At 44.0% G+C, this 21376-nt stretch overlaps 1 protein-coding gene across 1 annotated transcript in view; it reads left to right on the top strand.

Moving 5' to 3' along the window:
- Positions 1-21376, top strand: part of OVCH1 (ovochymase 1) — a 63379-nt gene that overhangs the window by 27104 nt on the left and 14899 nt on the right. The window contains exons 10-22 of the mRNA XM_075000905.1: positions 421-554; positions 1947-2087; positions 2225-2355; positions 3805-3898; positions 6887-7015; positions 7475-7543; positions 8086-8266; positions 8626-8698; positions 12974-13169; positions 13537-13694; positions 14707-14863; positions 16541-16645; positions 17739-17960. Of these exons, the coding sequence (XP_074857006.1) occupies positions 421-554; positions 1947-2087; positions 2225-2355; positions 3805-3898; positions 6887-7015; positions 7475-7543; positions 8086-8266; positions 8626-8698; positions 12974-13169; positions 13537-13694; positions 14707-14863; positions 16541-16645; positions 17739-17960 (1790 nt within the window). The remainder of the gene's footprint in view (positions 1-420; positions 555-1946; positions 2088-2224; positions 2356-3804; positions 3899-6886; positions 7016-7474; positions 7544-8085; positions 8267-8625; positions 8699-12973; positions 13170-13536; positions 13695-14706; positions 14864-16540; positions 16646-17738; positions 17961-21376) is intronic.

The following is a 21376-nucleotide window of genomic DNA, read 5'->3' as shown; positions in this document are numbered from 1 at the left end:
CATTGCCAACCCTGTGAGCTTACGTACATTAGGGCTGTGGCAACCCACCTGGTCTGAGCTGGAGGGCTTTAAGACCACTTAGTGTCTCCTACTCAACATAGCTACTGCCTCTTGGAAGTGAATAACCTACATTAACAGGAGTATCAGTGCTGAAGTCCAACCAAGTTAAAGTGGGTGGCTAGCTAACAAAGTAAAGTGGGTGGAGGGATGGTAATGGTTCTGGGAAGAAGCCAAGCTCCTGACTGATAAAACCTTTTGTTTTATGACAATGTGCTCATCCTCTGTCTTTTAAGCTTCTGCTGGCACCACAGCAAACACCTCCCACCCCTGTTGCCTGGGTGGGAAGGGTACAGTAACCTGAATTTTGTTCTAGCTCTGGTTCTGTTATCTAACTTAATTTGTCTTTTTTTTTTTTTCGAGCCTGTGCATATGGAATATAACTGTGCCAGAAGACAAGTTTATATTGATACAGTTCACCAGATTAGACATAGAGAGCCAGATCACTTGTGACAGTGACTACCTGTCCTTCTGCTCGGACAGAAGAGAGCTAATCGGTATGTCTAATGTCTTCATCTCTCACTTCAATACTTGGCACAGCAGGCAATTGGACATATGAAATGTAAACATGGATGACTTTAGAGCCTTTCAGATCTTACCATTGAAAATCAAGGAACCTTCTGCTGTCTTTGGCCCTGGCACTGATGCTATCCAAGCAAAGCTAAGTAAAGGAGGTGCAGGAAGGGTAGGTATACCAGACCATTCTGGCTGCTAGTGCACGGCTATGGTTTGAAGACTTCTGTTTTTTTAAAACATGCACATGCGCACACACACACACTAATTGGTCCACTGGGTCTTCAAACCCCTTGCAAGAGTGAAGAAAAGAATCTGTCTGGCACCCCAAGGATTAAAGGGAGCCTCTGGGCCCAACTAGCCCCACCTCACTTCACCTGCAACCAATGCCAGGCCTGGAGTGGGGAGAAAAGTGAAGGCTCCTGGCTCATTTTGGGCTTAGCTAGGAAGGTGGGAGAAGGTAAGCCCAGCAGTCTGAGTCCCTCAGCCATAGCCTGCCCATCAAGCAGCCACAGGAGCAAGTAAATCCCCCTCCCCTGCCCCCTGGGCAAAAAGTGGAGAACTTATTGAGAAACCCCAACTAAGCAAAATGTGGACTTCAGGGGTCACACTTCAAATTTAAGGACTTGGGTAGGGAGGGGCTTGGAGTTCCTGGGCCAGGAACAAGGGGCGGGGAGCATTACCCTCCACCTTCACCTCCTCAGCAACCTAGCCTTGAAGCTAGCCAGTGCCCAAGGACTTTGTCAACATGCCATGTTTCTGCCTTGTGTTGATGCATAGGTTTTGCTCCTAGTAGCCCCTTAAAGCTGAACTGGGATCTAGTTGATCTTGCTACATCAGCAAAACTGCCGGCCTGTTTCTGATGCTGGAGTCCTTCGTGGAGGAGGGTTGGTTACTGTGGAGCAAAGCAGGCAGAATTCAATCTTTGTCCCATGTTCTATCTGAAAAATGTTATGGACTTTGACCTCTACAGGACAATAAATATGGATGTTGCTTGATGTATGAATCATGACAGGACTTTTCCCTTACAGTCTACATTTAGTATCAAAAATGGATATTAAATGTAAATATTTCATGCAAATATTTGCTGCAGCTATACTATAAACAGTACTTTTTGCAATGGGCCAGTACTGTCCTGCTATGAACCTTGAGCTGAATTGCCTGTGTGGCTATTTTTGTATGAAGTTCTGCGTCCAAATGCTTTTGCCTTACAGGCAATTGAAACCAATGCTGGAATAGTCTTCAGTCTGCTGTGGAACATGTGACTTTGAGTTTAGTGAATCTGAAGGGTGTGTGTGTGTGTGTGTGAGAGAGATTTCCTCCCCCCCCCCCCCCCCCCCCCGCCCCAAACAACGCATCTAACCTTTTCACTGTAGGTAAAGTCTGTGGGGATGTGTTACCAACCCCTCTACTGATAGACTCAAACCAGGCAATTGTTACTCTCGTCACTGATGAAAGCAGAACTGGAAGTGGCTTTGAATTCACCTTCACTGCTGTACATAAGGAATCTGAAGCAGGTGACTTCAGACCTAAACCCCACCCCTTTAAAACCAATGAAACCCCATCCCCAGTGCCATGTGGTGACGGTAGCTCTGGGGGTTGTGGTTTTGGTTTTTAACTGGGCTATTAAATCGGACTTACCCGCATGTTATAGGTTCTGGTTGTGGAAGTGTTGCTGTGCTGACAGAGGAGGGAAAGATTGATACTGCTAACTACCCTGGCTTGTATCCCAGTAATGTGAAGTGTCACTGGTTCGTTGAAGCCCCAGTAGAGAATGTCATAAAGGTAATGAAAGGAAATGCTGCTTCAAACGTCTGTCCTTGTCTGCTCAGGGAAGCAATTCAATAAAATCTTGCTAGAATTCTCTCCAGTGCACAAGCCTGTAATCAGGGATGGGCAATCTCCAGTAGCAAGTGAGCCTCATGAGTGGGCTGCAGTAGCCCGTGGCCTATTGGGCTTCAACCTGTGTTTTCATGGCCCACATCCCCACACACCCCCTCATGAACTGGAGCCCTGCACTTCCTACTCCTCCCCTTCCCTCCCAGAATGCTGCAAACAGCTGATCTGGGACTCCTGTGGGTGAAGGGTCTGTGGGGAACAGGGCAACCATGGGTCTTCAGGTTGCCCACCACTGGTATAGGCTGTAAGGTTTTCAGGTTAGCTTCCTGCAGGGCCCTTTTTAACCAATTTAGATGTTGTATATAACCCTGTATGAACCAGCCTCCTCAGCTGCTGCTGCTGTAGGTTCTAGAAGCTGACTAGTACTAATCCTTCCAGTGAATGAAACCGTATCTTGGGACAGACCATGCAGGGTGTCAGTAGGGCTGAGGCAGGACCTGACAACCTGCCCTCCATGCTCTCCACCCAGTCCCCTTCTTCTGCAAGAGTGTTAGGTGTGGAGAAGCTACTGAGCTAAGCAAGTACTAGCAACAGCCAATCTCTGTGGTGACTGCTCCTGTTGGGAGTGCTGGAAGTGACACACTTGGCTGTTGTGGTTAGGTGCCTGTCATTGTAATTGCTTCAACTAAAGTAAGGCTACCCCTTAGACTAATCTCACCCGACGATTAAAAACAAAGCTGCTGTATTGTGCTGTTCAAGGCAATGTCGGTCCCCTGCTGCAGCCTTGTAAAAGCAAAGAACCTTTAAACCTACGTCAGCTTAAGAGCATGCAGGCTTGCTCAGGCCAGCCATGCACTACTGCTCATACTGTTCTGTAATCTGTTTGTATTATGACCGTATGCTCAAGGCTCTTATCCAGGCAATGCTATTGTTGCTGCTAAGTGTTGCAGAGCTGCAAGGGCAGCAGCCAACCCTGGGTTGGCTTTTTAAAGGGTAATTGTCAAGGGGGATAGTTTTTAAAAGAGAACATAGGCTCTGATTTAAACCCTTCACAAATGATAACACGCATTTCGACTGAAGCCCATTGCTGTCGTTTAGGCTCAGCAAATTTCTTTGCTGAGCATGGAAAGCAACGCTATCCGGGAGCTGCCAAGCTGAGTCCCATTGCATGATGGATTAGCTGTACTACAAGAGCACCAACAGTCTGAGAACTCCTGCATCATTTCACTGTGTTCAGGGCTGACCAGGGTTAAGGCTCTTTAGATGTCACTTCAATCTTGCTAATAACTCTAAAGTTAACTGAGTTAGTTAACACTTGGCTTAGAAAGAGAGGAAAAAGAGGTCCCAGTTATTTAACTGCTTTTTCTGAACCCCCTCCCCGTCCTCTTTTTCCAGCTTGAATTTGAAGACTTTGCCGTCGAATTCAGTGAGGGCTGTATCTACGATGCAGTTGTCGTTTACAGCGACGCAGAAGATGAGCACCAGCTGGGTAGCCATGAATTACTTCAATCTCCCCTTTAGAATCTATTACAGAAATGAAGACTTACATAGCTTGCTGCCAAAAGAACACCAGCTACATTAATAGCAATGAAGGGTCCTGTGGCACCTTATAGACTAACAGAAAAGTTTTGAGCATGAACTTTCATGAGCACAAACTCACTTCATCAGATGCTGGTCATGGAAATCTGCAGGGCCAGGTATAAATAAGCCAAAGCAAGGCTGGGGATAACAAGGTTAGCTCAGTCAGGAAGGATGAGGCTTACTACCAGCAGTTGATCTGGAGGTGTGAACACCAAGGGAGGGGAAGCGGCTTTTGTATTTAGCCAGCCATTCATAGTCTTTTTGTTTAATCCTGAGCTGAGGGTGTCGAATTTGCAGATGAATTGTAGCTCAGCAATTTCTCTTTGGAGTCTGGTCTTGAAATTTTTTTGCTGTAGGATAGCTACTTTTAAGTCTGCTACTGTGTGGCCCAAGAGATTGAAGTGCTCTCCTACGGGTTTTTGTATATTGCCATTTCTGGTATCTACAGCAAAAAATTTTCAGGACCAGACTCCAAAGAGAAATTGCTGAGCTACAATTCATCTGCAAAGTCGACACCCTCAGCTCAGGCTTAAACAAAGACTGTGAATGGCTGGCTAAATACAAAAGCAGCTTCCCCTCCCTTGGTGTTCACACCTCCAGATCAACTGCTGGTAGTAAGCCTCACTCTTGCTGACTGAGCTAACCTTGTTATCCCCAGCCTTGCTCTGGCTTATTTATACCTGGCCCTGCAGATTTCCAAGACCAGAATCTGATGAAGTGAGTCTGTGCTCACGAAAGCTCATGCTCAAAACTTTTCTGTTAGTCTATAAGGTGCCACAGGGCCCTTCGTTGCTGTTACAGATCCAGACTAACACGGCTACCCCTCCAATACAGCTACATAATGACACTTGAGCAGTAGGATTAAACCACTTCAGTCAGAAAATGCAAAATTAAGGTTCCCACAGCAGCCTTAGCTCTGCCTCATTGTGCATCTCAGTACAGCAGTGTGCTCCCATGCCAGCCCCTGGTCCACGGTGTTGTTGCTGTTGGATTGCAGAGAGCTGGCTGGTCACTTTGGGCTTAACCCTGCTGGGTGCTGAGCACTGTGCTTCTGATGCAGCTAAGCCCTGAAGTGGGAGCTCCACTGCTCTGTGGGATGGGGACAGAGCTTGGTACCTTGTGAGCCAAGGTGCTAGTTTTCCACTTTGTTTCCAGCTGCTTTTTTGGCATTAGAAGAAGGTAGATATTAAATCTGGAGAGAGAGACTTTGTCAGAATCCTCTTCTGCTGGACTCTGCAGGTCTGTCAAAATTGAAACACTTCATGAAATCCAGGCAGTTTTGCTGGACTTGATTTCATATCAGACGAGGGGATGTCTCTTTCTTTTGTTTTGAAAAAAAAAAGTTTGAATCTTTTTTTTATTTTGTGTTACAAAACTCTAAAAGCCTCTAAATGAAAATACCTGCCTGGCCTTTCGGAATTAAATGGGAGGGAATATTAAACCAGTGCCTCTTTGGTGAAAGAGAGGTTTGCAAGTCATACAATTCAAGTTCAGCTGGGAAGCTTGTCTTTCACCAACAGCAGTTGGTCCAATAAAAGATACTCGCTTGGTCCCAGGTCAGTGGAGACACATTGCAGCTGCAACAATACTGTGAACAACATTTCACTCAGGTTTGCATCTTAGAATGTTCCTTTGAGTGTTTGGAAACTTTGGGCTTCTGTTTCAAATCGAAATGAAGCCAGACTTCATGTCACAAAGGGGTTGACGTTTTGGAATGTGTCTCCTCAAGACTGAGTCAGGCTTATATTTTGAAAAAGGGCGGGGATTCAAAGTGGGATATGCTTATTTCCAAAGCTGTCCTGAAGCTTTGTCAGACTTGTCCCTGACTTGAGGAGGAAGAGGATAAACTAGCACAGTGGGAGAAAGAAGATCTGAATTATGATCCTGGCTTTGCCTCTAGGCTTTGGACAAGCCACTTCTCTGTTCATGCATCTGATGCCTGTCGTACTTCACGTGCCTTTTAATATGTGATTCATAAGATTTTTAAAATAAATATTGGCACTAGAGTATGATAGAAAACAAGTGAGTTACCATACAAAATTTTGAACTCCTGAAAGTTGTTTTAATTCTGAATTGGGACAAAGTCAAGGATCCAAATGACTCTTATGGGCACAGAATTCTGTGGTGGTGTTTTGTTTTTTTTGTTTTTGAAAATAGGTCCATTTTGAGGAGAAGTAAAACTGAACTTTTTTGGGTTCCCCCCCCCCCCCCGCGTATACTCAGTGATCCTTGCAGCTCAAAGATCTTTCATTTAGTTTTTTCCTGAGGCAAAGATCCCATGTAAAACTCGAGGCTTTTTTTCTTCAGAATCAACATGTTCTGTTGGAATACACTTCTGATGGGAAAATTTCCAGTTTAGCAGCCAAGCACTAGGAAGATTGGGTGCTTTAGGCACAGACAAGGAAGCTGCTTGCTTTTCTTGAGGTCCTCAAAATGCTTCCCTGTGTGTGTGTGTGGCGGGGGGGGCGTTAAGAGGCATTGGGTGCCCATCAGATAACGAATTCAGCTCTTGTAAGTGGGAGACCCTTACACAGCTAACTTGATTTTCGTTTGTTTAGCTCCCATAGTGAGAACATTAGCAGGCTGTCTCATCCCTGGGAGTATATAATAGCTTGATTTTTAGGCTTCTACTTTGGATACCTTTCTATCTGGCCAATGTTGTTTGGGAACACTTTTTTTTTGGGGGGGAGGCGGTAATATGAAACAATTTTTTCCCTCACATAATTGCTTTTTGAATGAAGTTAGTTATACATCCCCAGTATAGTAACAGAGAGTAAGTATGTGTGGGTTCCTGCCTGCCCCCTCCCCCCGCGCCCATGGCCACAGCTTAACCAAAGCTAAGAATAAGCTTAAAGTGAATTTTAAAAGCTTGGGGGGGATTCTTTGCTCTTTGCAGCCAAGCTATGTGGTTTGTCAACTCCCCGCCCAATTCTGAGCCCTGGCAATGACCTGCTGATACATTTTGAAAGCGACAGGGAGAACAACTTCAGAGGATTTAAGGCCAGATTCACCTTTGTTCCTTCAGGTTGGTAGAAAACCTTGGTGTATTCTGAACTCTCTTTGAAATACATCCCTTTGTCCCCTTTGGACAACACAGGGTGGTACAGTTCTTACTGCTGGAATTCAGTCCTTTCAACAATGGAAAGGAATTGGAATTCTAACACTGAGAACACTGGCATACTTTTTTTGTTACCTGAAATGTGCAGACTCTTTGGCATTCTGAACTACTTCTAGAAGTGACCCTACCAGGGACTGCTCACCTATTATGGCAGGGGATGTGGGAATAGGGGGCACAGTCCCCTGAATAACTGCTTCACTCTCCTCATATGCCAGCTACCAACATTAAAGGTTCTGGCCTTTGCTCATTGGAGTTCCTCCTATAGGATTTGGGGTTGGAGGAAGAAATGAGGCCATGACTGATGCTTTGAGAGTAAAATAGGTTCCATTTATTCTGTGGTGTGTGGTTTTTTTTTGGGGTTTTCAGAAAAAGCTGGATCAGTAGCTGCAGAACCAATTGTTCTACAAACATCTACTTCAAAGAATATCCCCTTAGGTAAGCTCATAACAAATTCATTGTAATGAGCTATATCAATAATTCTTCCTGTCTTTTTTTATAACCAGAGGATCCTTGGGGAAATAGGCTTCAGTGTTAGAGGTGTGCATAGGAGATAAAAGCCTATTCAGAGTGAAGACATGGGGGTATATGCTCTCTTCTCATTCAGAGCGTGCGCCCATGCACGGCCATGGTATCTATCTAGTTTAATACTCTCTGTAACCTAGACTGGGGAAGGGAAGCTTGAAACTGAGACGTGTATTTATAGGCTCGGAGAAAGATACCAACATTAATACACAGGTGCTAGTATAATACAAAACCTCTCTTCAGGATTTAAGTTAACCCCTTGTATTTCTTCTGCTCCAAATAAGTTACCACACCAAGCTGCTACCCCTGTGAAGGGAGCCTGCTGAGCTGCATCTCTTTTTGGGGTCTCTGCTTTATGGTCTTAGTTGTAAATGAAGCCAATGTGATAGATGTAAAGGAAGAGATGGTCTTGGACATCAGCGTGTCCCTCATGCACTTTCTGGGTGTTGTTGCAGATGTCTGTGGCTTTCCCCCATTGAGTCCCCAGTGGCTGTCCAGACGGGTCGTTGGGGGAGAGGAAGCGTGTCCCCATTGCTGGCCTTGGCAGGCAGGCTTGCAATTTCTAGGTGACCACCAGTGTGGTGGTGTCGTCATCAGTCCAGCGTGGGTACTCACAGCAGCCCACTGCATACAGCCGTGAGTAAATCTGTCTGGCAAATTCTTCTATGGGCATGGATATTGCCTTTTAGGACACAGAAACAATGCTGAAAAGTTCCCACACTCCCACTTACAGAGCTCTCCGTAGCTTGTCTCCAAAGCTGTATTTCTTCACCGCCCCCTCACCCCCCAAAAATGTTGGTTTGGGGGTGGGAGTCAAAGGGTCACATGATATCTGACCTGGTGTCTTTCATCAATTCCCTCTTGTCATGGCAAAACTGATTCATCAGTCCAGGGGCTAGGTAGCTAAACAGTCACTGAAGACTAAGCAAAGGGTGCTCAAAGAATATGTAAGGCTGGGTATGCACTGATCCAATGCAGTTATTTCTGTTCTGCAGAACAAGTAGACCCCTGCATTGGACTGTCATTGTGGGAGACCATGATAGAACCTTGAAGGAATCAACAGAACAGGTAGAGAGTAAGATCGTGTTGATTCTGCTGTCCTGCTTTTTTTGCAATGGATCCAGGTGCACTAGATAAAAATTGGTGCTTACAAATAAGGGTGTCTTGCATGATGAAAGGGAAGGATAGCATTTGGAACAGAATAGTCTGCCTTGTGCAGAGAGCCTAGCCCATGGTGAGAGCTGTTATATCATTCTTGTGTTTAGTATCTTTCTTTCATTGGTGGGGGGTGGGGAATCGAGTAGATGGAGCTGATAATAGAAAATGGCCCAGATGCTTCCTTTATCTTTGAAAAGTCATGGAAATTGGGAGAAAGTCCAGAAGACTGAAAAGTGCAAATAGTGTCGAGCTAATAAAAAGGGAAATAAACACAACCCAAGAAACTACAGACCATTCAGCTTAACTTCAGTGCCAGGAAAAATAATGGCACAAATAAGTAAGGAGTTCATCTAGAAGATTACAAATTCATGCTGGCTGTTGAAGAACAAATCATGCTGAACAAATCTGATTGCTTTCTTTGATAGGAAGACAAGCCTTGTGGATAAGAGGGAACCAGTAGATGTGTTAGACTTTAGTAAAAGCACTTGATATGGTCTCGCATGATATCTGTAAACAAGGGACATGCAACCTAGATGAGGCTATCATCAGGTGGATGCATAACTGGCTGGATAACTATTGTTAGAGGGTGGTTATTAATGATTCACAGTCATGCTGGAAGGCATGACAAGTGGGGTTCCACAGGCATTAGTTTTGGGACTGGTTCTGTTCAATATCTTCATCAGTTAATTAGATAGTGGCACACAGTATGCTTATAAAGTTTGCAGATGCTACCACAGCAGGAGGGATTGAATGTGCTTTGGAGGTTAGGGTCATAATTCAAAATGATCTGGACAAACTGTAGAAATGGTCTGAGGTAAGCAAATAGGATGAAATTCAATAAGAAAAAAATGTAAAGTGTTCCTTCACAACTGGAGTTATCTATTTAATATATACAAAATGTGAAATGACTATCTAGGAAGGAGTACTGCAGAAAAAGATAGAGGGTGATAGTGGAACAAGTGAAGTATAATTCAACAGTGTGACACACGGGGGGCGCGGGGAGCAAACATGGTTCTGGGATGTATTAACAGGAGTGTTGGGAGCAAGACATAAGTAATTCTCCTCTCCTCTGCTCTGCACTGATTAGGCCTCAGTTGGTGTATAATGCCCGGGTCTGCACACCCCATTTCAAGAAAGATTTGGGGAGGGTCCAGAGAAAAGCAAGAAATGAATAAATATCTAGAAAATATGACCTATGCAGGAAGACTGAAAGAACTGGGTTTCTTTAATTTGGAAAAGAGGGCTGACAAGATGAGGGAGGGAAAAATTATTCTCCTTAACCTCGGGTGATAGGACCAGAAGCAAAGGGCTTAAATTGCAGCAATGGAGGTTTAGGTTGAACATGAGGACAAACTTCCTGTTAGGGTGGGTAAATGCTGGAATAAATTGCCGATGGAGGTTGTGGAATCTCCATCACTAGAGATATTTATGAGCAGGTTAGATAAACATCTGTCGGGGATAACCTAGATGACTCCTGGCCCTGTCATGAGTGCAGGGGACTAGACTTGATGACCTCTCAAGGTCCTTTCCAGTTCTAATATTCTATGATAAAATTCAAGCCTTAATGCTTTCAGTGTTGCCCAATGCTAAGACAGCTATACCTATCTGCACAGAATTCCTTGTAGACCTGTACTTTTCTAAGCTTTAAATTGAGTCAAAGGGCAGTAGTTCATGGTGGTGTGTTTTTTTTTTTTCTGCAAAAATTTATTGGCTTAGATGCAGGGGTACTGAAACAATTTGTATACTTGGGTGCTGAGAGCCATTTAACCAAACTATAAACCCTGCCTTATGTGAGCTATAACAAATTCCAACTGCTGTTGGACCAATCATCAATTAGTGATGATGATTATCGGCAGCTTGCTCCACCACACCACAAACACCCAAAGACTAAGCGAAAGCAACCCAACATCAGAGCACCTCAAAACCATGCCAACTGCAAGACATTCCAGCAACATCTAACAGACCCCCTTAAGCTGTCTGACAACATCACTGATATTCAATAACACTGGCATCAACTTAAAAATACCATTCACAAAGTCTAGTATGAGGGAAATGAGGAAATCCTAGCATTAAACAGAAAAACAAAGACTATCACCTGCTTAAAGCCGAAGTCCAAAGGAGGCTGTGTAATATTACAAACAAGTGGTGGAAAGAGAAGGCCTTTGAGCGTTTTGTAGAGGAAGAAGACGTGAGAAGCTGCCTTCAAGCAACAAATGCTATATATGGGCCAAGCTCCAACAGCTTAACTTTGAGAATCCACAGTCTCTGAAAACATTATTGCATCTATTCCACAACACTCAGAAATGGGAAAAACTTTATGATCCATCATCTTCTGAGGAAGTCCAGTATGCTATCACTTAAACAAAACAACAGTCACAGAGCACTGTGCCCAGAAGGTACAGTGCTCTGGCATAAACTTGGCCAACTCTTTTTAACAAAATCTGGACCTGCAAAGAAATTCCACCCAAGTTCAAGAACACCAATATTATAATATTCAAAAAAGGGGCAAATTGTTGTGCAAGAATACTGAAGTAATGCTTTTTTCTCAATCGCAATGAAGATTCTTGCCCAGATCCTACTATACTGCCGCCTCCTTCCTTGCCAAGGAACATCCCCTCTAATCAGTTTGGCTTCAGGCCATCAAGGCACAGCCAGTATTATCTTCATGGTGCAAGAGAATCGGGAGAAGTGCAGAGGAAAATACCAGGAACTGTTTATGGCATTCATTGACCTACCCAAGGTCTCTAACTCCTGGGACATCAATCAAGATGTCCTATGACAGGTGCTGTATAGGTTTGGCGGTCCACAGAAATTAGTTTTAGACTGCTCCACGATGGGATGACTGCCAACATTTTGTGCAGTGGCTTAGATCGAACCATTTATCATTCACACAGGTATCAAGCAGGGCAGTGTTAATTGTTCCAGCACTCTTCTCAGTTTACCTTGCCATGATCCCAATTCTTATTTGCAACCACTTTCTGACAGAATTGGGGTTGGATATTGTATGGACAGCCAACTCCTCAATCTTCAATGTCTCCAAGCAAAACAAAGCATACAAGAACTGGCATCACTGACCTTCAGTATGCAGATGATAGTCACTCTTGCACTCACGCAGAAGCAAACTTGCAAAACACCCCACGTCATCTTTGCAGATGCCTATCACAGCCTAGGTGTATCTCAGCGTGCCAGCACATCTTTTGAAAGACAAATCAAATGAGCCTTCAATGATGCAGCTCTACAAACAGGTACCAAGATCTTGGTTTGTGAGGCATTTGTCATACCCACCGTTCTCTATGGGCTTGAGACATGGGTACTCTGTAGACCACACCTCAAGCAGCTGGAGTGGCTCCAGCCATTGTTGCCTCAGGAGGATTGTCCAGATCAGCTTGGAAGGCCAGTGCTGGAACATTAACGTTCTGTCTGCAGCCAGCATCAGCAATATAGAAGCACAGGTCATGAACTACAAACTTCACTGGGCTGGACGCTCGCTCCCAAAGCAAATGCTCTTCTCTCAGGTCAGAGAAGGCAGAGACCTTCCAAAAATAGCAGAAAAGGGAGTTATCAACCCAACAACTGGGAGAACTTTGCTCGGAAGAGAACTCCTGTGGCACTGCACCATGCACTGAGCTAGAGCGCTCTCTGAGAACAGATGTACTCAATACACAAGTGACAAAAGAAAAAGAGGACACAACGCTTCAGCCAGCAACTGTCCTTCAAGACTGCACCTGTCACTTCTGATTTTCCCACAGGGTGAAAATTTGGCTCTTCAGCCACTTAGTCTCCAATGAATTACTTTGTCGGACTTCTTCATGTGGAGGGATTACTGAATAAGAGAAGAGGGAGAAACCCTTGTATACGATAAATGGTTTAAACCCCTGAATGCAGCATCAGAACCCTAGTTCCAGCACCTATGCTTAGAGTTGCAAAATGAAATACAATTTTCATTCCTAAACTCAAGAGATTTTAATATAGTCTATTTGTGGCCCAGCCAAGAGTTGGGAAATGTACATAACTGACCTGCCGAGTCTCAAACTTCTGGTTTTTTTAATCTGTTCTCTAGTGTGACACCAATGTATGCTTTGAAAATGGACCTTACAGCTGAACCCATCTCCCTTTATCTTCCCTGGTCCAATCTCTTTGATCTCATCATTTTGCTTTATTAACATTTGGCCCTGTTTGGTACAGGTGAGAAAAGTGAAGACTATTGTGGCGCACCCTGACTTTGATATAGTGAGCTATGACTCTGATATTGCATTGATCCAACTGGATGTCCCTCTGGAGTATAACACTGTGGTGAGGCCAATACGTTTGCCCAACAATACAGAGCCCTTACCTCCCTCTGCTCTGTGCACCATGACTGGCTGGGGGAGCACCCAAGAAGGTATGCATTATGTTCCTCTCAATAGGTTTCAGACATTTCCAACTTGTTTGCCCATCTCCGTTTTCCATTCCTTACTGTCATTGCAGGGTGAGCTGAGCACTCTGGTGGGTAGGAAGTGGCTGGAAGGATCCACTGCTCCCTCCTGCACACAAGTGATTTTTTTTTTTTTTGTAGCATTTAGGCGACAACCTGCAGGAAAGTCCAGCTCCTGTATTCAGCAGCCTGATTGGATCAGAATTGTTGCTGTTAGCAAAGGGACTTGGGGGAGGCTTGGTGTTTTTATCTGACTGCTCTTGCTGTTGGCTTGCCTCTCCGGCAGGTTCTTTAACCATGTGATAAATGTCCCTCTGCCAATTGCTCCCTCCAGCAGATGGGAGCCTTGCTAGTTGCCTGCAGCAGACGCAAGTACCCATACTTGAGAATGAAGTCTGTGAGAGAAATTACTACTTTCACCACCCTGGAGGGATCACAGCTCGGATGCTTTGTGCTGGATTTGCATCTGCTGGAGGTCAGGATTCCTGTCAGGTGAGTCTTTACTAAGTGCGAGTACTATTGGGGATGCATCTTTGTGACTTTTCTGCTGTATTTTAATGTGTTGGGAAAAACTCTGGTAGTCTCTGAACTACCTCCTGCAACAAAGCACCCACCCCAATAACTATTTACGGCAGGAATGGGCAATGCTTAGAAAATCAAGCAAACGATATACACAATTAGTCCAAAATGTGGAGCTGAAGAAGTAGTGGGGCAAAAACAACCACTAGTGTAGTTGAGCTTTCATCTGTAATTGTAATTAGGCCTGAGTAAGTCTGGGTTAGGGGATGTTCTTTTATCATTTCTTGAATAATACCCAGGGTCAAGTGGCAGAGGCATATTGGAATATTGGGTCACGCTTTCTATATTGGTTGTATGAGAGTGTAATGTTTAATAGCTGTTCTAGAGTCTAACAGGCCATTAGGCTACTTATAATACCTGGTGTGTTTATATCTCTAATGTGATACATTTTATGTCTGTAACACATTTCACTTCTATTCATTTTTATTAACCTTTAAACTGGTAGCTGAAGGCCTGTTCTGTGGCCTGGCTATGGCAGTTGAGCCAAGTAATATGCCAGCTGAATTTTTCTCTCATAACCAATGAAACTGATTCATGCAAATCAGTTGTGGAGTAAGGGTAGAGATTGTGATGTAGATGACAACCTACAGGCATTCTAGGTTTCCGAGTAACATTCTTGGAATCTTATACAGATTATACACAATCTGTATGTAAAATGTGGCTGTTATCCAACACTGTGTTCAGTCATTCAAATCACATTGCCTTGCTAATAAGCTAATTAGCCATCCCAGTAAATCGGTAAGAAAACAGGAGGGTGGGCTGGGCACACTCACTTCTGAGATTCAAACTTGTTTTCTCCTTAGCTATGGTCTGTGGCTGCCCTTCCTTTCCTATACCCTTTGCTTCTGCGCCTAAAGTTATAGGTGACAAGCATAGGAAACTTTTATTCATATTTTAAGTTGTCCCTCTGTTTGTGTTCTTTCAGGGCGATTCTGGTGGCCCCTTAGCTTGCTATAATGAAAAAGAGCCATTTATTCTTTATGGCATCACCAGCTGGGGTGTTGGCTGTGCCAGACCAAATAAACCAGGAGTTTATACAAGGGTGAGAGTCTTTCTGGATTGGATCAAATCCACAATTAGAGGTAAAGATCTTCTAAGCAGTGTGTCCCCCTAAGCAGACATATAGTCACAGTATTTTGTAGACAGCAGATAGGAAAAAAAAATGATTATTTCTAATGGGAAATGCATATTTTAAAATGTTTCCTATAATATTTTCCCCTAACCCAACCCCTGCTGACCCGCCCCCCCAAAAAAAAAAACCCTACATTTTTCTGGTTGGGTTTTTTGTTTTTTTTTTAAAAAAAAAAAAAAAGGGATCTTGACTTTTTCAATTATTAATTAAAATCAAAAGTGGGATTTTTTTCTTTAAACTTGTGTTTGGATGAAAATATTCTGTCAGCCCAATTTGGGAAATGCAACACTTCTGGGATAATGATATGAAATGAAGTAGAATGCACCAGTATACACCAAACTCTGGTCTCCTCCTGGTTAGTGTAACAAACTGGTGTGCCTGTGGAATTAGGGTGTCTTTCTAACTGAAGTAGGTCAGACTGCTTGCTCTCTTCCCATGAGCAGTTTCACTGCTGACGCGGGAGCCACCCATCTCAAGGGCTATTGATATCCATCATGTATCTTGTCGCGCTAGTTCAGGAGGATGCTGAACAAATCCTACTCTGGATAGCAAGAGAAGTGTGTGTGACTTGGCATCATGCTTTTGTAGTTAGACCTTTTTTTAAAATGCCTCTGTGAACGGAACTGCAGCAGTGTGGCAAATGCAGTTTACTGCCCTGTCCTGATTTCTGGCGTAAGGGGTTAAAACTATTCACTTTCTGGCCTGCTCAGGACAGCGTTGTTGTGCAGTGCCTGCTCATTGAAGAAGCATGATTTTTTAGACCTGCTGTGAACTTGAATGGGGAGGAAGAAACCAACATCGCCATAGTCAGGGTCTCCGTGAGCTTTGCTAAGCCTTTTTACAGCAGTCACTACTAATTCAGGATTGCTAAGTGCAGTTCTTGATGGTAGCTGTCTCTACTCTATTCACCCAGATTAACTGAAGGTATCTACAAACCTCTTCCACACGGGAAGATCAAGTATTGGTGGTGGTTGGCCACTAGCTTTCTATAGCGAGCTTGTTTTAATGAGGTCACTGAAGGGGTCAGCAACCCCTTGCACACTTGCCAAGGGTGGCATGTGAGTGGATTTTCATTGGCATGCAAGGTGGGAGCTCAGCCCCACCCCCTGCTCCCACATGCAGCCAGGAGATTGCTCAAAGCCATGGTGCCTGTGGATTAACAAAGGACCAGCTAATGCTACTAATTGCCACCTAAACAATAAAGCTCTGTATCTTAATTAATGAAGCTGTTGTAAGTAGGACTCTTAGTGACTTTAAAAAAGTATCACCCAACACTTGGACCTTACATAGAGGTCTAATTTTGGCACTTCACCTGAAAGATTGCTGGACCCTGCCTTACTGTAAGATAACCAGCAGTCTCAGGAAGAGAAGTGCACAGGCTTGTATCTGTAAATCCATTTCTATGGCGGAGGTTTTACTGTCACTCCTTCATGTTCACTTCTGCCCCTGTACAGATGGCTTCATGTTCCATTATCTCTTCATGAGCAAGGCTTTGGGATGTCTTACTCCTGTAGATGGGGGTGCTGTCTGGTTTCCCAAAAGCTGTGCTTTGACAGAGTATATGGAGCCCAAGGGATTCTTTACTAAAACAGTTTAGTAAACAGCCATGTTGAACCTCTTTCCACAGAGATTGAACCAAATGCACTTCAGGTAACTAGTAATGGACGTGAAACCTTAACACAGACACTGCTGAAACAGCCTACAAAGCTAATGAGCACTTCATACAGCCAAGGTAAAAAGGCTTCTGCAACGCAACTATGTGGACATAATAGTACAGCTTGTCCACCTGTCTTGTGTACCCTCATATCCAGTGGCAGGTGTTTAAGATTCAACTTGGTATTATTGTTGCATAGCTGGGCTCCCTGTACAATGTTGAAAGGTCCAAAAGGCCCATGGTAATTTAAGATTTTTTGGAACCAGACAGTTTTGTTTACCCAATTCAAGAGTTACTACCATCAGCTCAGCTTGCTTGCACTGTTACCAGAGAACAAAGATAAGCATATGTACCTCTAAGCCAGGCTAACTTGCACCCAGGCTAATAGCTTCAGCAGAAGTCAGGGATTTGAATGGATTTAGGATTTAGTCCGCTAACTTGTTGAACCTGTTGCCTAAGGCTGGGCAGATTAGTGAGAGGCCAATGTCCAAATAAAGAATGAATCATCACACTGGGAAATTGTACAGCTCAAATAACATGAGTGCATGAGATGGATAGCTGTGTGTTTCTCCTAATTATAGACTCAGTTTAGTCTGGGACTGTCCTGGGTCATAGGCTGTCTGGCTGGATTTGCTAACCCCTTTTTTGATTTCCCCTCTTAAAGGCCTGCCAGGCTGGGCACTCAGGCTCTTTGGGCCTGTGTTGCTTCTAGTCACTGGATTGCTGGGGCTTTCTGCAAATCACTGTGCTTTGGCACTGAACACTTTATACAGACGATGTGTTTTTAGAGTATTTCACTTGTGTCATTCCAGGCGTGAGAGACTATAAGAACTTTAAAAAAAGGCGGGGGTGGAGTTGGGGTACGTGGGGAAAAAAAACATCTTTATCAGGGAAAAGCAAACTTTTGCCCTTGGTTTCACCATTGCATTTCCACTGACTTCAGAGGTCTGAATATTGGGAACTGAGTGCAAACTTTTTTGTTCTTTAGCTGACACAAGATACATATAGTGCTTCGGGGCTCCGTGATGACAGGAAGACTGAAGCAGTAACATGCACTGTTTCCCATCAGCCATATCATCTTAGGGTGCCTGAGCTAATGCTAATAGGAGTTGTACAGCAGTAAAACCTCGTCCCCAGTGCTTCTGTGACCCGTGTACGTTCTTCCATGCAGAATGTCCATCAGAAGTGGAATTAACCGAGCCCAGAGGTTTCTTCTTATCCGCTTGCTCATCGGGTGATGTGGGGAGCTTGAATTGCTCTTGGGTGCTGAGAATGTCCTCCAGAGGCATGGCAAAGCTCACCATGAAACATCTGTCAATCCCGGCCTCGCAGAACTGCAAAGAGGCGCTCCTGGGGATATATGAAGAGAGCCAGAGAGGAAGAAAAGTACTGGGTAATAGATCTAACTGAAGTTTTCAACACTCTTAATTTCTCCTCTGTACGTGGAACCCTTTTTAAAACAGGCCAGCATCCATAGAGTGCCATCCTGCAGGCTGAATTTACCTTATACTACATTTTAAGGCTAGATTCTCTGCTGAGTAGATGTTAGTCTCAGTTCTTTTGACAACGGTGCATAAGTTTTTAAAGCAGTGGAGAACTGGGCCCTTAATTTAGCTATATGGTGACAAGGGAGGGTGTGTGGAAACCATGGTGTTGTGTTTTGGCTAGGTAGGCACTCTAACTTCTGGCTCAAATCCAGGGTTGTTTTTGTCCTCTTTTCAGGCAATGTACTGTCTGAAATAAAAACACTTTTACATTCCTTCTCAGTGTCTGTTCTCTCTTATAAGAAATGTATCTGAGGTAATGACAGGATTCTTCTGAATTTAAACATCAGGAATATTTTACTGATTCAGAAATTAAAAACAAAACCAACCCCATATAGATTCAATAATTATGCAAATGGCTATGTCTATCAAAGTCTCTAATGAGCAGATGCTGGGTATTAGTATGTTAATTACCCATGAAGCATCACACTAAACTTCCTAGTGCACTTCTTAGTGCTGTGTGGGACAGCAGTATGTTAAAACCCATAAGGGACCCTTGCAAAGCGATCATATGTTACTGTGAATATTTATTTGTAATGGGTGTCTAATCTATGAACAATTTTGTTTGTACCTTATGTCGCTCTAGGGTGTGACATAGCTCTGATGGACTGGGGCATTACTAAGTTGAGGGGAGAGAACTCTCTTGTTGGCTTAGTGCCTTCACCAGAAGTGCTGTAAGAAGTGGCACACTGGCACAGCTGTGTTATAACATAGTTAATGCATATAATGTACAGTGACCCCATTAGGCTCCACTAGCTGCTCAAAAATTAGAGGTCAAGTAGGCTGTTCCAGTTCAGAGTAACAGCAACGAAGGGTCCTGTGGCACCTTATAGACTAACAGAAAATTTTTGAGCATGAACTTTCGTGAGCACAGGCTCACTTCGTCAGATGCTGGTCTTGGAAATCTGCAGGGCCAGGTATAAATAAGCCAGAGCAAGGCTGGGGATAACAAGGTTAGCTCAGTCAGCAAGGGTGAGGCTTACTACCAGCAGTTGATCTGGAGGTGTGAACACCAAGGGAGGGGAAGCTGCTTCTGTATTTAGCCAGCCATTCGCAGTCTTTGTTTAAGCCAGAGCTGAGGGTGTCGAATTTGCAGGTGAATTGTAGCTCAGCAATTTCTCTTTGGAGTCTGGTCCTGAAATTTCTTTGCTGTAGGATAGCTACTTTTAAGTCTGCTACTGTGTGGCCCAGGAGATTGAAGTGCTCTCCTACGGGTTTTTGTGTATTGCCATTTCTGATATCTGATTTGGGTGCGTTTATTCTTTTACGTAGAGACCGTCCAGTTTGCCCGATGTGTATAACAGAGGGGCATTGCTGGCACATGATGGCATAAATTATATTTAATTTATTTAAATAAATAATATAAAATTTATGCCATCATGTGCCAGCAATGCCCCTCTGTTATACACATCGGGCAAACTGGACAGTCTCTAAGTAAAAGAATAAACTTGATACTATACAAAAAGAAGGCCAAGAAAAAAATTTATTTGGCGATGCATCTTGCAGAACTGAAAGGGACCTTGGGAGGTCATTGAATTCAGTCCCCTGCTCTCGGCAGGACCAAGCACCATCCCTGGCAGACTTTTAAATCTATTTGCCCCAGATCCCTAAATGGCCACCTCAAGCACTGAACTCTCAACCCTGGCCAATGCTCATACAGCTGAACTATCCCTCGTATTCCCCCCTCCCCCAAAATAAATATAGTTTGTGCCAGATGCCAAAATGACCTCTTTAAGGATTGAGCTCACAAACGTGGGTTTAGTAGACCAATGATGCAACCACTGAGCTATTCCCATAAACTTGAAAGCTGTTAAAAATACTGCATCTTCCCCCGCCCCGCCCGACACACAAGTCCAGCTGACCCGTATATATTTGTTTTCATACACTGACAGAGGCCCTGAAAGAATAAGGGACGCAAACTTCTTTTACTTTAGATCTTTAACAAAAGTTTGGGTCCAGAGGTTAGGAAAAGACAACTGTAGGGTCATGAGACACAACCATTTCAGTAATGGGTCTCATACGTATATGAGATGTATGGAAGACTGAAAGGGGGTCGGGGGAGAAAGCCAGGGTGCCAGCTTCAACACTAGCTTACTGATTCTTGTGCAATTCTAGATGCACAGATCCATAGCCTTAAATGCCAGAAGGGACCATTGTGATCTCCTAGCCTGACCTCTTGTACCTTATAGGCCACAGAAGCACGCCCACCACTGCTATAGTTCAGATGCACGTTCTGTGCTGTCTATCCATAAGTAAAATAGAACTGGAGTGGCTATGTGCAGAGGAAAACAGAAAATTAGGAGAAGAACTGTGGAATCCCTGTGAGGAAGCGGGGGTGTGGTTTTTGTTTGCTTTATTTAAAACCACTGTGCTGCTGATGGGCTTAAGGGGTGGGGGAAGACATATGACTGGCTACCAGTATGCTCCCAAAGCTCCCTCGAATGCCATCTCCACTCACAAAGGCATTTTAATTGCTTCCACCTTCCCGTTCTATGTACCATGAGTAGAAAAGGAAAGTGGAGTGCTAACTACAAAGCGTGTCAGGAAAGGTCTTGGTGTTGGCTTGAGGAGAAATGAGGCCACAGGGAGGACATAAGGGTAGCAGTTAATGCATTTTATCAAACAGAGCAAGGAGTGCGAGGAAATTGATCTGAGACAGGGAACTTTCTGTTGTCCTTGCTGTGCGCTTCCCTTGGCAGCCTGCCTTTACCATTCATAGTCATTGTCAACAATGCTCTGCTTCTGATTTGCCTAAGGGAAAAGCTATTTTCAGACTTCTATCCAGCTGCTTGCATTGAGCAGGCGGAGCTGAGAGGTCCCTCTAGCCTTGAGTGTGTTTTTGTAGGAAATCAAACAATTGGCAATGAGTATGCAAACAGGATAGGGTGTAGCAAGGCATTAGAAATTATTTCAAATTCAGAGACTCCGACAAAGGGTGTCCCCTAGCAGAGGCCACCCTGTTGATCCAAACTGTCTCTCTGGATTGCAAGCAAACTGTGCATCTGATCTCAACTATCTCTGTGGGACATAGGGTGACCTAACAGTTCTATTTTCTGTCTCGTGCTGAACAGATGGCATGTTAATGGAGTTCTATGCCCCCAATTATAAGTAAGCTTTGTAGGATTAGGTCGTCAGTAAACGTTTTCTGTGCACACAGACTGGCAAAGTATTTCTATTGATGCTAATGCAAAGGTACAGATAGGTGAAGTAAGAGAAATGTTGCTTGAGGAAATTCTTAGTTTGATTTAAGGACACTAACATTGTA

Source organism: Carettochelys insculpta, chromosome 1 (assembly GCF_033958435.1).
Source record: "Carettochelys insculpta isolate YL-2023 chromosome 1, ASM3395843v1, whole genome shotgun sequence".
Taxonomy (NCBI): domain Eukaryota; kingdom Metazoa; phylum Chordata; order Testudines; family Carettochelyidae; genus Carettochelys; species Carettochelys insculpta.
This window is presented reverse-complemented; position numbering and strand designations above follow the sequence as displayed.